Source organism: Gadus chalcogrammus, chromosome 19 (genome assembly GCF_026213295.1).
Source record: "Gadus chalcogrammus isolate NIFS_2021 chromosome 19, NIFS_Gcha_1.0, whole genome shotgun sequence".
NCBI lineage: Eukaryota > Metazoa > Chordata > Actinopteri > Gadiformes > Gadidae > Gadus > Gadus chalcogrammus.
Window position 1 is genome coordinate 15,724,489 of NC_079430.1, and position 16,313 is coordinate 15,740,801.

A 16,313-nucleotide genomic window follows, 5' to 3' on the forward strand; every position below is an offset into this window, starting at 1 on the left:
CAACCACACACCCATCGCGGCCCCCCCCCCTGGAGTCACACACTCCGGCAGCCTTCCTCTCTCTGTGGTCGGATGTTCCTCTCCTCTCCGTCTCCTCGTTGACCCGGTACCCGCTCTCCTCTCCTCTCCGTCTCCTCGTTGACCCGGTACCCGCTCTCCTCTCCTCTCTCCGTCTCCTCGTTGACCCGGTACCCGCTCTCCTCTCCCCTCCAGAAGCCCCAGAGCCAGCTGATCCTGGGCGTGATGGCCGTCGACGTCTCCCTGGAGGACATCAAGAGGCTGACGCCGCGATTCACCGTGAGGCAACGCACAAGAGCGCCCACTGCGCACAACACTGCACACCGCACCACACGAAGCACACAACACAACACCACACCTCACAACACCACACAAAGCACAACACAACGCAACAAAACAACACCTCACAACAACACAACACCACACCTCACAACACCACACAACGCACAACGCAACACAACAAAATAACACCTCACAACAACACAACACCACACAACGCACAACACAACAAAACAACACCTCACAACACCACACAACGCACAACTCAACAAAACAACACCTCACAACAACACCACACAACAACACAACACCACACAAAAACACCACACCACACAACACCACACAACTCACAACGCAAGACAACAAAACAACACCTCACCACAACACCACACAACACCACACCACACAACACCACACAACACACAACGCACAACACAACACAACAACACCTCACCAAAACACCTCACAACAACACAACAACACACAACACCACACAACACACAACGCACAACACCACACAACAACACAACACCACACAACACCACACCACACCACACAACAACACCACACCTCACAACACCACACAACACCACACAACAACACCACACCATACAACACCACACAACAACACCTCACCACAACACCTCACAACAACACAACACCACACAACACCACACAACACACAACGCACAACACCTCACAACAACACAACACAACACCACACAACACACAACGCACAACACCACACAACAACACAACACCACACAACACCACACAACACACAACACACCACACAACACCACAACACAAGACCGCACCACCACACAACACCACACAACACAACACAACACACCATGCCCTAACCCAACCCCCCCCCCCCCCCCGCGGTGCTGGCTCTCCGACAGCGTGACACCGGCTCTGAGCGGCGTGTCCCAGCGTTGTTTCCCCGAGGCCAAGCGGCTAACGAGCGCTAAGCTAAACAGGGGAAGGCCTGCCATCCGATCCCCGGGGATTGGTGACAAAACAAAGTGGTCCCGCACAGGTTCCCATTAGCGGGGTGGGACCCCACTGGGGTAGAGGCGCTGTCAGGCTGCCAGGGCCCGCCGGATACAGGATGAAGGGGGCTCTCTGAGGATCAGATTAGGGTTCAGTAACTCATGGTATTTACGCCGACATTGTTTGGCGTCGTTTGTTGAATTCGTGACTAATGGGAATAATATGGACACGAGCTGACGATGTTTAACAGATAAATATGTTGGTTTTTTTCACGTTGAAGGCGCCTTTTAAGTGTCTTCCTGCTTGCTGAACACACTTTGCATTCCTAGACTGTCAGGTAATTGTCTCTTCGTCTCTGTCTCTCTCTTTCTCTCTCTCTTTCTCTCTCTGTCTCTCTCTCTCTCTCTCTCTCTCTCTCTCTCTCTCTCTCTCTCTCTCTCTCTCTCTCTCTCTCTCTCTCTCTCTCTCTCTCTCTCCACCTCTTCCTCCCTCTCTCTCTCCACCTTTTCTCTAACAGTTTGGACCCAACGGCTACTACTTTGCCATCGACCCCAACGGCTACGTCCTGCTCCACCCCAACCTCCAGCCTAAGGTACGCCAGAGCCCTCACAGCCTAACCCCGTCCCCAGAACCCGACCCAGCAGGGGCCCTCCTCTCGGGCCCTGGGGGACCCCTGCCTCGTTTGGTAATCTAATCTGCACTGCGAGGTAGCGTAGTCTAAAGAAGAACTACAGTACACACGGAACTTGGAGCAGTGGGTTTTTTCGGCCCCACACTCTTCCCTCCTCCCTCTTTCTTGTCGCGGGTACTGCTGGTGACAAATACGAGAAAAAAATCACGCTCTTATTTTGAAGCCTAGTATAAAGAAAAAACTAAACATGAAAGTTAGCGGTTCGAGTGCTGGCCCTCGACTCCTCTTCCCTCCACCCTTCTTGTCGCGGTCCTGTCGCTGACGAATGCGACAAATGCCTCACGCTCTTATTTTTGTAGCGTAGTAAAAACCAAAACTTAAAAAAGACGCGACTTGGCGGTTGGCGTGCCGGCTCGGGTCTCTGGCCGCTGGGCTGTGTCTCTTCCATCAGGCGACCCGTAATCCTGTCAGCGCGCGGTGGCTTCAAACCGCTCCCCGCCGCTCCAGCGTCGCATACGATCAAGCGCAGCCAAACAAGGTTTCTTTCTTTCTCTTTTCGGGGAACACGCTTTCACCGTCTGCCAATAATCTCTGGGCCAGATGTCCCTGAGGCATCCCGGCAGCGACGGCTGGGCGGTATTGTGTTTCTCAAGTGGACCGCGCGGATCAAAGATGACGTAAAGACCGGGGATACGCTTTCCCCAGGCGCGCTCGGGAGGTTAGAGGTGCGCTCGGAGGGTAGAGGAGGCCTCGGAGGGTAGAGGAGGCCTCGGAGGGTAGAGGCCTTGGAGGGTAGAGGAGGCCTCGGAGGGTAGAGGCCTCGGAGGGTAGAGGCGCGCTCGGGAGGTTAGAGGTGCGCTCGGAGGGTAGAGGAGGCCTCGGAGGGTAGAGGAGGCCTCGGAGGGTAGAGGCGGCCTCGGAGGGTAGAGGCGACCTCGGAGGGTAGAGGAGGCCTCGGAGGGTAGAGGAGGCCTCGGAGGGTAGAGGCGGCCTCGGAGGGTAGAGGAGGCCTCGGAGGGTAGAGGAGGCCTCGGAGGGTAGAGGAGGCCTCGGAGGGTAGAGGAGGCCTCGGAGGGTAGAGGCGACCTCGGAGGGTAGAGGAGGGTAGAGGAGGCCTCGGAGGGTAGAGGCCTAGGAGGGTAGAGGCGGCCTCGGAGGGTAGAGGCCTCGGAGGGTAGAGGCCTAGGAGGGTAGAGGCGGCCTCGGAGGGTAGAGGCGACCTCGGAGGGTAGAGGCCTCGGAGGGTAGAGGCCTCGGAGGGTAGAGGCCTAGGAGGGTAGAGGCGGCCTCGGAGGGTAGAGGCGACCTCGGAGGGTAGAGGAGGCCTCGGAGGGTGGAGGCCTTTGAGGGTAGAGGAGGCCTCGGAGGGTAGAGGCGGCCTTCAAGGCCTCGGAGGACGGAGGCGGCCTCGGAGGCTGCCTGTCAATCGTGCCGCCGGGACATCAGACGTTGGCCTCGTTTGGTTTCACGTTTGGTTTCCTCGTTCGCTCACGTTGGAGCGTGTTCGTCTCCTGTCAGGTTGGTTTTCTAGGAACGCGTGTGTGTGTGTGTGTGCGTGCCCCTGGGTGCCCCTGTTTGTGTGTCTATGTGTGCCTCCGTTGCTTTGTATTTTCATGTGTGTGCTTGTACGTGTGTCTTTGTGTGTGTGTGCGTGTCCATGTGTGATCGGTTGTGTGTGTGGGTGTGTGTGTCTGCGTGTGTGACCCCGTATCACCGTATGTTTTGCGTTGACCTCCAGAGATGATGATAGCTCTGCTTGCTCCACCACCGTCCCACCGAGGACAATAAACGAGGCGCGCTGCAGCCAGCGCTCGGGGAGCAGCCGTCCAGAACACTCAAGGCTGACGCTCTGCTCTCATTGGACGGGGACGGAGGCCCCGTGTGAATGAGATTTTCTTTCCTTTTTTACCAAAGATGAATAAAAACAAAGTCTATAAAAAAACCTAAAGTCTTCAAGTGCTCCAGAGCGCACGGACATTGTAAACGTCTGTCTTTTGGGAGTGACGACTCGGAGTATGAGTCTCATCATCTAACAGCAGGCTCTGCTCATTGGTCACTTTGTTCTTCTGTGTTCTGTTCTGTTTCCTCGGCGGACAGAACCCCAAGTTCCAGGAACCGGTGACGTTGGACTTCCTGGACGCTGAGCTCGAGGACGAGGTCAAAGTTGAGGTCAGGGTTCATGCGATACTCCCTTCCCGACACTATTGGAGCGAACGCCAATTGCGATGTTTTTTGATATTTTTTATTTTATTTTGTCAATAATAGATCAGGCAGAAGATGATTGACGGCGAGACGGGCGACCACATGATCAGCACACTGGTGAAGTCCCAGGATGAGGTTCGTCTGCTCCTCGGGAACTGGCTGAGTTTCTCCATCCCTGAAACATTGACCAACGTATACCAACACACAGTCCTCTCCTCAAGAGTTTTTTTCCTGCCTTCTTGTGGGCTAGTTGGCCTGTTACGCTCTTTTGAGACTGGACCAGTGATTAAGGACAAATAAAATTGGATTGAATTGAGTTTGTAAGTCAGAAATGAGTTTTCAGAGTTTGTCTTTTACTCTTGGGTGGCTTCTGTTCCCCTCTCCCTCCAGCGGTACATCGACCGAGGCCTGAGATCGTACACGTACGCGCCGGTCAAAGGCAGCGACTACAGGTACAACCCCCCCCCCCCCCTCTCTGCGTTGGTCTCTGAGAGCCGATGCTTATCTACGGATGATTAGCATCTGAGCATGGATGACGGACGCGGACAAGCTTATCTTAGTTAACTTAAAACCGGTGTGTGTGTGTGTGTGTGTGTGTGTGTGTGTGTGTGTGTGTGTGTGTGTGTGTGTGTGTGTGTGTGTGTGTGTGTGTGTGTGTGTGTGTGTGTGTGTGTGTGTGTGTGTGTGTGTGTGTGTGTGCGTGCGTGCGCCCCCAGCCTTGCCCTGGTGCTCCCGGGGTACAGTATGCATTACATCCGTGCGGACATCGGCGACACCATCACCCAGGCCAAATGTAAGTGTAACACACACACACACACACACACACACACACACACACACACACACACACACACACACACACACACACACACACACACACACACACACACACACACAAAGGGCTCATGTTCCTCGCTTGTTTACGCAGATGTGGAAGAGGACAGTGAGTTGAACCGTCTCCATGCAGCCTGCGTGGTTCTCACTGCGCCTCGGCTTATGTGTCCTATACATGTACGCCTGTTTCCAGGCAGCACACGCACACACGCACATGGACTCACACACACTTGTCGCACATGCTCGAAACGGAAAACTTACACACACACAAACACACGCACACACTAAGACACATAGAGATAGACATGCGCGCACATGCACATGGAAACGCACGCACACACACACACACACACACACACAGAGAAAAAGAGAACTATGTGCAGGGGGACAAACATTCAAGCGCAGTCACACGGAACCCCCCCCCCTCCTCCCCTTCCTGTTCGCGCTTCTTGTGTCGCCAAGGCAACCGGCTCCCTCAGTTGTGGTCCTGTCCAGAGATTAGTGTCCCCGGGCCGGGGGGGGGGCCCAGGCTTCTCCATTACACCCAGCCCTCACCCCCCCCCTCAAACCCCCTCAACCCCACCGGCTACCTCGCTGCTGGGGGGGGGGGGGGGGGGCACTCCCAGCCTGCTTCCCCCCATCGGGAATCCCCATCCTGCAATACCCTTCATCCTGGGATCCAACACACACACATAACTCACTCACCGTCTCCGCCTCCCACGCACACGCACACGCACACACATATGTCCCCGCATTCTATTCTGAACTTAACTGGAGCACTCTTACCCAGGAGTTCACTGTCCGTTGACACCTCTCCAAAGGCTTGTTCTCTCTCTCTGTCTCTGTCTCTGTCTCTGTCTCTGTCTCTCTCTCTCTCTCTCTCTCTCTCTCTCTCTCTCTCTCTCTCTCTCTCTCTCTCTCTCTCTCTCTCTCTCTCTCTCTCTCTCTCTCTCTCTCTCTCTCTCTCTTTGTCTGTCTCTCTGTCTGTCTGTCTGTCTGTCTCTCTCTCTCTGTCTGTCTGTCTGTCTCGTGTCTCTCGTGTCTGTCTGTTTGTCTATCTGTCTGTCTGTCTGTCTGTCTCTCTCTCTCTCTCGTCTCTGTCTGTCTGTCTGTCTGTCTGTCTGTCTGTCTGTCTCTCTCTCGTCTCTCTCATGTCTGTCTGTCTGTCTGTCTGTCTGTCTGTCTGTCTGTCTGTCTGTCTGTCTCGTCTCTCATGTCTGTCTGTGTGTGTGTCTGTCTCTGCTGTCGTTGCATAGCGTTTCCTTGTCATCATCAGTCAGGTGATCCAGTGCATATAGGTAAAAGCGCCATAAATCAGGCCACTACAAAGGGCCCCTGTGGCGGTTTCCTTTTGACAGCTTGATGCGTTATATTTGTTGCTTCATATGACCGTGCAATCATAATTAAGAAGGAATCATGTGGCACTTACGGTAGGCTACATAAACTTTAAACTAAATAGGCAGTAAAAGTGTCAGTGTTGATGTGTCCTCAGCTCAGGTTGATGACGCGTGAAATCAGTTGAAGACACACCTTGAAGCGGGACGCCTGGTTGTTACGGCAACGCAAACCCACTCCCTGCTGCGATTGGCCGCCGCGCCAGGTCGAACCATGTCGAGCCTGCCCAGTATAGTATAGTGGGAGGACGGCGCTGGTGTCTCACTGTGGTCCGATACGACCACGGCCGGTTCAACCCTCTGGGATGAGCGACAGATCGATAGGTAGATCGATAGGTAGATCGATAGGTAGATCGATAGGTAGATCGATAGGTAGATCGATAGGTAGATCGATAGGTAGATCGATAGGTAGTTTTATCTCCGTAGCTCTGAAGGAAGGGAAGGTTGGCTGGTAACCTGAAGGTCGCTAGTTCGATCCCCGGCTCCTCCTCCTTGTTCCTAGAGTGTCGAGGTGTCCCTGAGCAAGGCACCTCACCCTAACTGCTCCCGTCGAGCTGGCTGTCGCCTTGCGTGGTTGACTCCGCCGTCGGTGTGGGAATGTGTGCATGAATGGGTGAGGCAATATTGTAAAGCTCTTGGAGAGGCCACTGGTTAGAAGTGCGGTGTATAAATGCAGTCCATATACCATTTACTTTAGACTTGGAATCAACTTGTTGCTAAAAGGATGTGATATAAATACACTTGCCTTGATAAACGGTTAGCTCAGGGTTAGCATATGGAGGCGACAGAATGGATCCTCAACAATGATGTGTTTTGATTCACACCATCTGTTGTGTGCACCTGTCCCGTGCACATCTGGCCACAGTTAGACAGAAAGAAGACGCCGACCTCCCCACACACACTACAAGGCCTCTTATCGTCCCACCTGCACACACGAGGAAACCCAGAAGCCCACTCCTTTCCCACATGCTCTCCACCTTTTGATGTCTTTCCTACGTTTGCTTACTTCACAACAACAAATAAAAGTGAAGCCGAGTCGGCTGAATGATTCCTGTTTCATGACACTTTGAATATGTTATATTATAATATTAACAATATACTATTATTATGATATATATTACAATATTATAATATTGTGTAACCCATCTGAGACTTTCCTGCCTTGTTCTTGTCTCTTCCCCATCCTCTTCCTCATCCCTCCTTCCTCACCCCCCTCTCCGCCTCCGCTCCTCCAACCTCTTCTCCTGGTCCTCCTTTGACCTTTGACCCCTCTCCTCGACCCCTTGTGGTGTATTGGACCCTCCCTCCCCGCAGCAAATTTGGGCAAGTACTCTCCTCGTGTTCTTCACCTTCTGCATGCCCTCGCCTCGTCCGGGGCCGTGCCCTCGCTCTCCTGTCAGACAACATGAACTGGAAGTTATGTCTCAACAACGTCGGGGGGGGGGGGGGAACTTTTCCTTTCCTGTGACTCATGTGGGTTATTTTCGAAGCCGCTCACGGTGAATCACGCACACGTGCGCTCCTCTGTGTTATCTCGTTAACCGCCGGCCTTTTCTTTGTTGTGGGATCTGATTAATAATCGTTGTTTGATAATGGTGATTAGTACTCCTGTCTCAGTGCACACACAAACAGACGCACAAATCCTTCGCATGCGATTGCATTAAACCCCCACAGCTGGAGGAGGCGGAGATGTGTGTGCGCGGGCTGGGAGAGGCGGGGGGGGGGGGGGTTGTTTGCGTGTCTTGAAGGTGCACCCGTTAAAAGGGAAAGCTGTGGGTCAGCACAGCAGAAACATGAGTCAGTGGCGCTGGTTTCTTCCTCACTGACTGACCCCCGCACCCTCGTCTTCCTCCTCGTCTCCGCGTTCTGCTTCTCCCCTCGTCCCCCCGTGGTTCTGTTCCCCTTCATCACCCCCCCTCTGTGGAGCCTCGTGGGATCATCCTGATCTTCACGTTGCCGTTCTGCAGTGCCGTTTAGTTATGTGCCTCAGAGTGACTCGCTCTGCCGCCGAATCTGGTTGGAAGCAAAGCAAAAACATATTATAATCTGACAAAGAGCCTTCTGGGCATATCTCTGTCCATCTTTTCACCGAGCTATTCCGCTTATTTCAAGTAAAAACTGTTGATTGCGACACTTTCCTCAGTCGCTGGTATTGTTTTTTGTTTGTTTTTATCCGGCAGACGGCACCATCTCTGTTTGGAGTGAACTGAAACTCCCTAACCCCGAGGTCCGATCGGTCATAGCATTTAAACCATTTCCAAAACGGGATCGAGAACAGACGATCTGAAGAGAGGAACAGAATGTTAACTCGCAAAAATCGGGACGGACTCATGAGGCAATCAGCTGTGGTCCAAAGCAAATAAAAAAGTATTTAGTCTCACCAGTACACAGTGTGAGTGTTTCTGAGTACTTAAGCTTTGGGTTGCAAACATCACTTCAAGCTGAAGAATAAAACTATTATCATTAAATTACTAAACTGACAGGAACCAAACACATCACCTGAGGTGTATCCTTCATTCCCGAGGAAAACCAATCCAGCATGTCATCTGCACGCATCAAGATGACCTCTAGCATCCCGTTCGCATGCTTTAAACTTTGTCTTGCTGTCATTTCAACATCCATGTACCATAATAATGTGCTATGGCAGAGTGCAGGGTAGCATTGTCTGGTATGCATAGACTTGGACTGGGGAGGGGGGGGGGGGGGTATGTGGACTTAGCTCCTCGCTATCCATCATTGCTAGATGCCTTAGCTGGATTAGCAGGTGGACAGCGGAAGATATCAAAAGAGCTTTCACATGGAGGTAATTATTGTTGAGCCATGATGAGGGGTAGCCGTGAGAGATCGCACCGCTGCGTGATAGACGGAGTTGAGTTGTTCTACACGCTTTGAAAAATAGACGTAAACCATCATAAGAGGCTCTATACCAAGCTGTCCATGGCTAGCATTGAGGTACCGCTAAGTGAATGCTAATTATAACGTTAAAGTGCAAACGTTGGACATTAAAGCAAAACGCGATTCATTGGACTGTCAAAATGTCCAAATACATGCTAATTTCTTACCACATTTAAAAGCCTTCTCCTTTGTGTTTAAATCATCAGCGACTCCGCGAATATACACAGCGGTTCAACCTTTTGCCAGGAATGCAATATTTCTATTCAGGACTCGCTCTGTGAATGAAATATTGTGTCACCTTTGACCCCTGTGGTGTTACCTCCTTTTCCCCTTCCTTTCTTCCATTCCGTCGCCATCTGCCCGGGGTCCATTCTGTCCTTCCTTCACTTTCTCCTTGCCCGGGATTTTTTCCACTACAGGGAAAAATGGCAAGTATCCTTTCAGTCCCTCCTTTGCTCATGCCTTCCTCCTGTGCGTGAAACGTGTTTGGTCTCACCCAGCATGTTTTGATGAGCTCCGTCCATACGTCCTGTCATGTTCATGATTATTGGGGTTTTCGCTCACATAATGCAATAATCGGACGTCATTGGACAACCAAACCCTAACACCACTAGTGAATCGGTTTGCAACAGACGACGCCCTCTCTGGGGTCAACGCATGCTGTTGCACGCATCACCTCTGATTGGCTGATGTGGTTACCTTCGTCACCTGCTGACGAAGCGTTGATTCGACACACCTGTTACAGGAGCAGGCAGCCCTGTCCGGTAACAAACAGAACCTGAGAGTCTTTTAAAGGCTGGGTCAAGGGGTTCGGTTGTCCATTAATATCGTCACTGCAACACAGCAGTATGAATAATTACTTTAAACATCTCCTCTGAATAGGCCTCACTTGTTAACCCATCTATTCCACATCAATTCAAAATCGGTTAATGACATTATTCGCTACGATAAATTAAGTTCATACAATTCATAATGACATTTGGTAGTGGCTCTAGGCCTATGTCTCTGCTTTCAAGTGAATTATGAAGCCTGGAACAAGGTCAAACACATGTTTTATGTGTGGAGACATGCAACATTAAGAATGGTATATCACATCATAGTTTGCAATCGGATATCTAACTAAGGATTTTAACAATGTTGTAGCACCAGAAAACAATAGTTTGAATGGAGAATAATGCATTCTAGTGGTGTGGTCCCGGTCACTTTGCTCAACTGTTGGAGGTTAAACCAAGCCGGAAAGCAAAACACGTCTGACTTTCAGAGGGATTAGGTCTTCCCGTTAAAATTAGGAAACCAGACTAGAATATAAAGTAGTGTACACACAGTGTTGAGGTGAGCAGATGTGTCTGTTTAGACCGGAGAAATGGCTCTTGGGATTTGTTTATTGGCTTTACTAGAAACTAAATCCTATCGAGGTCCCTGGCTCTGTATTCATTTTGTTGTTTTGCTTTTGCTGTCAAACACAAAACATGTGTGGCTAATTCAACATTTTTGTATTTATCTGCATACAGTGATTGTGTCTGCTAATGATTACACTCTGATGTGATGAAATATCCCCTAAGATAATTAGCTCTCTGTGGTTGTTATTTCTTTTTACCAGTCACTGAAAGTCTTCTGGCCTTTGAAGAGCATGGCCACACATTCATAGCACCGAGGTAAATTGCATTTTTACTCTTGCATTCAAACAGTTTATTGCCTAGGAAGGACTCTAAGTATTTCATTTCACCACATTTTGTCTACAGACCCAATATGTGTTGTCTGTGAAGTCCGAAGCATGCGACGCAAAAGGATATTAATTTTTTTGTGTCCAAAATAAACTACAATCCTAATATGAAGCGAGCTAAAGTATACAGCTCGCTGCATCGCACTCCATCTCCTTGTGCCAATACAATTAAAAAAAAACTGGACAATTCCATTTTGTTATGCGTGTCGCGCTGCAAATCTTTTCAGAGTTTTGCGCAGCGTATGCTTATGTCCTCCGTTCCGTCCACCAGAGACTACTGCAAGGACCTGAAGCCCCTGAAGAACAACACAGCGTTCCTGAAGGAGTTTCTGGACTACATCGACAGGAAGACTCCCAACAACCCCATGTGTGAGTCCCACGCTCCCAGGAATGATGCAACTATCACTTCTCCTTCCACTCAGTAAACACCACACAAGACAAATAGTTATTCTATTCTTAGGATTATCGTTAAAGTTAAGATGTTAGTATCTTGTAATCGATTTAATAAGATTACAAGACTTGAACATATATATATATATACATATATATAAATATAAATAAATCGTTTTCCATTTCAAGATTCTTTAGTTGAAGCCACTTTGCTGATTTCCACTTTGGTTTGATTCAGTGGAGTTTTGATTGAGTGTCATGGTTCTCATGCATTCGTGCAAATGGCCATGGCCAGTATCCCACCGATACATGACAACCGCGGACTCGAGAAAAACAACACCGTTATAACAAGTTGCGGGACCGCTAATTGCAGCGTTAACAGTATCTTTTAAGGATTTCCTGGTGGGAGAAAGGGTGAATTCTTTCCAAAGGGTCGCATATCGGGCCCACAGCGCAGTTCATAGTCGTTTGCATCTCAACAAGACCAGGGCAGGCTTCACTGTCTCTACAGTATGGACAGCCTCACTGTCACTACAGTATGAACAGCCTCACCGTAACTACAGTATGAACAGCCTCACTGTCACTACAGTATGAACAGCCTCACTGTCACTACAGTATGAACAGCCTCACTGTCTCTACAGTATGGACAGCCTCACTGTCACTACAGTATGAACAGCCTCACCGTAACTACAGTATGAACAGCCTCACTGTCACTACAGTATGAACAGCCTCACTGTCACTACAGTTCGAACAGCCTCACTGTCACTACAGTATGAACAGCCTCACTGTCACTACAGTATGAACAGCCTCACTGTCACTACAGTATGAACAGCCTCACTGTCACTACAGTATGAACAGCCTCACTGCCAATACAGTATGAACAGCTTCACTGTCAATACAGTATGAACAGCTTCACTGTCACTACAGTATGAACAGCTTCACTGTCACTACAGTATGAACAGCTTCACTGTCACTACAGTATGAACAGCCTCACCGTAACTACAGTATGAACAGCCTCACTGTCACTACAGTATGAACAGCCGCACTGCCACTACAGTATGAACAGCTCACTGTCACTACAGTATGAACAGCTTCACTGTCACTACAGTATGAACAGCTTCACTGTCACTACAGTATGAACAGCTTCACTGTCACTACAGTATGAACAGCCTCACCGTAACTACAGTATGAACAGCCTCACTGTCACTACAGTATGAACAGCTTCACTGTCACTACAGTATGAACAGCTTCACTGTCACTACAGTATGAACAGCTTCACTGTCACTACAGTATGAACAGCTTCACTGTCACTACAGTATGAACAGCTTCACTGTCACTACAGTATGAACAGCTTCACTGTCACTACAGTATGAACAGCTTCACTGTCACTACAGTATGAACAGCTTCACTGTCACTACAGTATGAACAGCCTCACCGTAACTACAGTATGAACAGCCTCACTGTCACTACAGTATGAACAGCTTCACTGTCACTACAGTATGAACAGCCTCACTGTCTACAGTATGAACAGCCTCACTGTCACTACAGTATGAACAGCCTCACTGTCACTACAGTATGAACAGCCGCACTGCCACTACAGTATGAACAGCTCCCTGTCACTACAGTATGAACCGGCCGTGAACCAGACCCTGCCATGTGGTGCAGTGGTGCTGCGTTGGCTGAGCAGTTTAACGCCTCACCTCCAGCTCTCCCTCAGAGGGGCTCTGGTGGAGCAGGGGTCTGCCGTCAGGGCTGGGGCACGGTGTTCACGACCAGGGAGAGAGAGGGAAGGGGAGAGGGACAAAGTATTCTTTGTACCGTGCAATCCCCTTGGGTTAGGTTCTCCATTTGATGCTAAGGCTGGAAGTCGGACCATGACACGCCCGACTGCACATGTGTGAGTCACGTCGACTTAGATGTGACATGCACACGTACGCACGCACGCACACACACACACAGACACACAGACACACAGACACACACACACACACACACACACACACACACACACCTATAGCCACCCGACCTCATCCAATTAGCGTGTGTTTGTGAGAAAGAGCAGGACCCGTCAAGACCAGAGAGTGTGAGCGGAGCAATAAAGCGCAAATCAGAGACCCAGAAGACCCTCTCTCGTTCTCTCCCGCTCTCTCTCTCCTCCCCCTCACTCTGTGTGTGTGTGTGTGTGTTTGTGTGTGCGGGGGTGTGTGTGTCCGTGTGTACATCTGACCGATGCATTAACGTTAACTCTGCCGTTTTCTCGCACACACACTCGTTTCGCCGCTCGCTTTCTCACTCTCAGTTGTTGACGCTGAACTCAAACAGGATATTTATAAGCAGGCGCGTTTTACGGCCGGCCATGTTTGGGTATTGATGTCGCCGCTCGGAGAACTCCCTTTTAAACATCACTGCAGAAAAAAAAAAAGTGCAGATAAAACGGACCCCCCGCCCGTCCTGACAGACCTGCAGGCCGTCTGATATATTAGTCCTCACCGGTTCTTTCGGTGAATAATTTTAACGGCCCTCTTCACCTCTTGGCCGCGAGGAGGGAGCGAGAGGCTCGGTGAGGAGGGAGCGAGAGGCTCGGGGAGGGCGGCCGGGGGCTCCTCTCTCCCGCCCGGAGCCACCGCCGCCGCCGCGGCCCAGGCAGCGAGGAGCGCGGGGAAGAGGACGGAGTCGGGAGTACATTAGGGATTCCTGGGCTGCCTTCAATAACGGATTTCTAATGAAAACCACTGGAGTACGGAAGGGGGGGGGGGGGGGGGGGGGGGGTAAAGTGTTAGTCCAGCTGTGTTCTCTGAAGTGTGTGTGGTGTGTCGTAAAGGTTGGGGTTGGGGTGGGGGGGGGGGTCGGAGAGAGGGGGAGGAGGAGGAGGAGGAGGGGGGGGTGGTGGGTGCCAATCCCGGATGTTAATGGAGCAGAGCGAGGCCCCGGGAGGGGTTCAAAGGGGCCCGGCAGCGCGATGGCCGGTGACACATGCGACTCTGAGGGGCCCTTCTGGGGCCGCGCGTGCCGGGGCCCCCCCGCGCCCGCCGCCGGGGGTGGGGGGGGTGGGGGGGTGTGGAAGGGGTTGCACAAATACTCGCCTGTCACCCCGAACTCGAGACTACGGAATTTAATCGCCGACACGAAAGGTGTCTGTGAAATGTCTAGGCTGAACTACAGGTGACTTGATCTGCCTCGTAGCTGAAGAACTTTGTATTTTAAAGAAGATATCGAAGCCAAATTCATTCGGATTAAGGGTTAGATTTTGCGCACCAGAGCAACAGGCTAATTTGATCGTTGCCTTATCTTCCAAAGGGCACAAGGTGTGAATGGGATGAGCTGAGATCGGCTGAATCTCTGTCGCAGTTCAGCGGACTTTGGTGTTCAAACGCAGTTGGTCTCACTTCTAAAGTTCCTATCTGACCCACGGTTTGTCCTCTTCTTTTGTCTGTGCTCAGGTAACGTGGAGCTTGTGAACCGGCTGCTGCTGGACGCCGGCATCACTCACGGCCTGTCCCAGATCTGGAAGGAGCGAGAGCTGCAGTGAGAACCCTTCTTTTACCTCCCTCCACGTCCCCCCCCCCCTGCTCCCCAGAGACCCCCGGAGAACTGGCCCGTGGCGCGCTCTCTCCTCTCGCCCTGTAACGAACGCCTCGGCGAGAACAATCGAACGCAGATGGCTTCGAGTATTTCGGAATAACTTGTAAACGTCATGTCGGCATTACAGCGAATGTCAACATTCCCGCAACTCTGGGCTTTACGGCTTCATGTGTGTTTTCTTCCCTTCTGATCCCTCTTCTCTGCCTTTCAGACATGGCGTCTTGGCCAGATTTGTTGCCACCGACGGCGGGATCACCCGAGTCTACCCCAAAAGGTATCCATCACGGGGGCAGATAGTGGGGTTAGGGTGGGGGTGAGGGTGGGGGTGGGGGTAGGTATCCTCCGGAGAGGATTCCATTAAACCTGACGTAAGGTAAGGGGTATTTGTAATCATGACAAATGGAGCAATTCCTCCAAATTGATGAAAGAAAGTAAAAAAATAGTTGTCGGGATTTTGTCGGTGTCACAATGGAAAAATGATGTCCAGCCGGAAAAAGCTTTCATTGTGTGTGTGTGTGTGTGTGTGTGTGTGCGTGCGTGTGTTTTAAAGCGCCGGTCAATATTGGACAGAGAATGCGGAGACGTATGAATCCAGTTTTTACAAGAGGAACCTGGACAATGATCTGTACATCTTCACTCCAACCCCCTGGAACCCTGCTGCCGCGTACGAGAACGGTACGTGTGTGTGTGTGTGTGTGTGTGTGTGTGTGTGTGTCTGTGTCTGTGTGTGTGTGTCTGTGTCTGTGTCTGTGTCTGTGTCTGTGTCTGTGTCTGTGTCTGTGTCTGTGTCTGTGTCTGTGTCTGTGTCTGTGTCTGTGCGTGTGCGCGTGTGTGTGTGCGTGCGTGACTCTAAGCTTGTGTCCTGCCTGTTGCCATAGGGACCGAGGAGGCCATCCTGGTCAGCCGAGCTGTTGACCTCACCATCGATGACATCACACTGAAACCAGCAGGTGACACACACACGCACGCAAACTCTTAAAACTCTCACACAAAGGCACACAAACATACACTATTTCCCCTCTCTCTTGCTGTCAAACACACTCTTGTAGACACACACTCCTCGACACACACACACACTCTCTTAGAGTGCTCAAACCCATCTTTCCCCTTCACATGTCTCAGTTTCAAAGCGTTCATCTAGACAAATAAAATATGTCCCTCATCCATGCGCACACACACACATGCATACATGTAATTGCTCTAGTTTACACATCACAGCTCCACATCTCTCATTTTGTCTCTCTGGCTTTGACAGAAAGACACTTACACGCACAAATATAAACCACACATCACATCACAGAGTCCTCCTGTGATCCATGGCCAAGTTTCCATTTTCTAAGTTCAGGGAGCAAAGTTAACCCAGAGGTCC

At 50.9% G+C, this 16,313-nt stretch overlaps 1 protein-coding gene across 2 annotated transcripts in view; it reads left to right on the forward strand.

Annotated features, from left to right (window-relative positions):
* Window positions 1-16,313, forward strand: part of cacna2d1a (calcium channel, voltage-dependent, alpha 2/delta subunit 1a) — a 92,503-nt gene that overhangs the window by 61,962 nt on the left and 14,228 nt on the right. For both annotated transcript variants that reach the window (XM_056578062.1, XM_056578063.1), the window contains 12 exons: window positions 214-297; window positions 1,811-1,885; window positions 4,022-4,093; window positions 4,190-4,261; window positions 4,517-4,578; window positions 4,843-4,919; window positions 10,850-10,904; window positions 11,244-11,341; window positions 14,803-14,887; window positions 15,156-15,218; window positions 15,495-15,619; window positions 15,823-15,894. In XM_056578062.1, coding sequence (XP_056434037.1) covers window positions 214-297; window positions 1,811-1,885; window positions 4,022-4,093; window positions 4,190-4,261; window positions 4,517-4,578; window positions 4,843-4,919; window positions 10,850-10,904; window positions 11,244-11,341; window positions 14,803-14,887; window positions 15,156-15,218; window positions 15,495-15,619; window positions 15,823-15,894 — 940 coding nt within the window. The remainder of the gene's footprint in view (window positions 1-213; window positions 298-1,810; window positions 1,886-4,021; window positions 4,094-4,189; window positions 4,262-4,516; window positions 4,579-4,842; window positions 4,920-10,849; window positions 10,905-11,243; window positions 11,342-14,802; window positions 14,888-15,155; window positions 15,219-15,494; window positions 15,620-15,822; window positions 15,895-16,313) is intronic.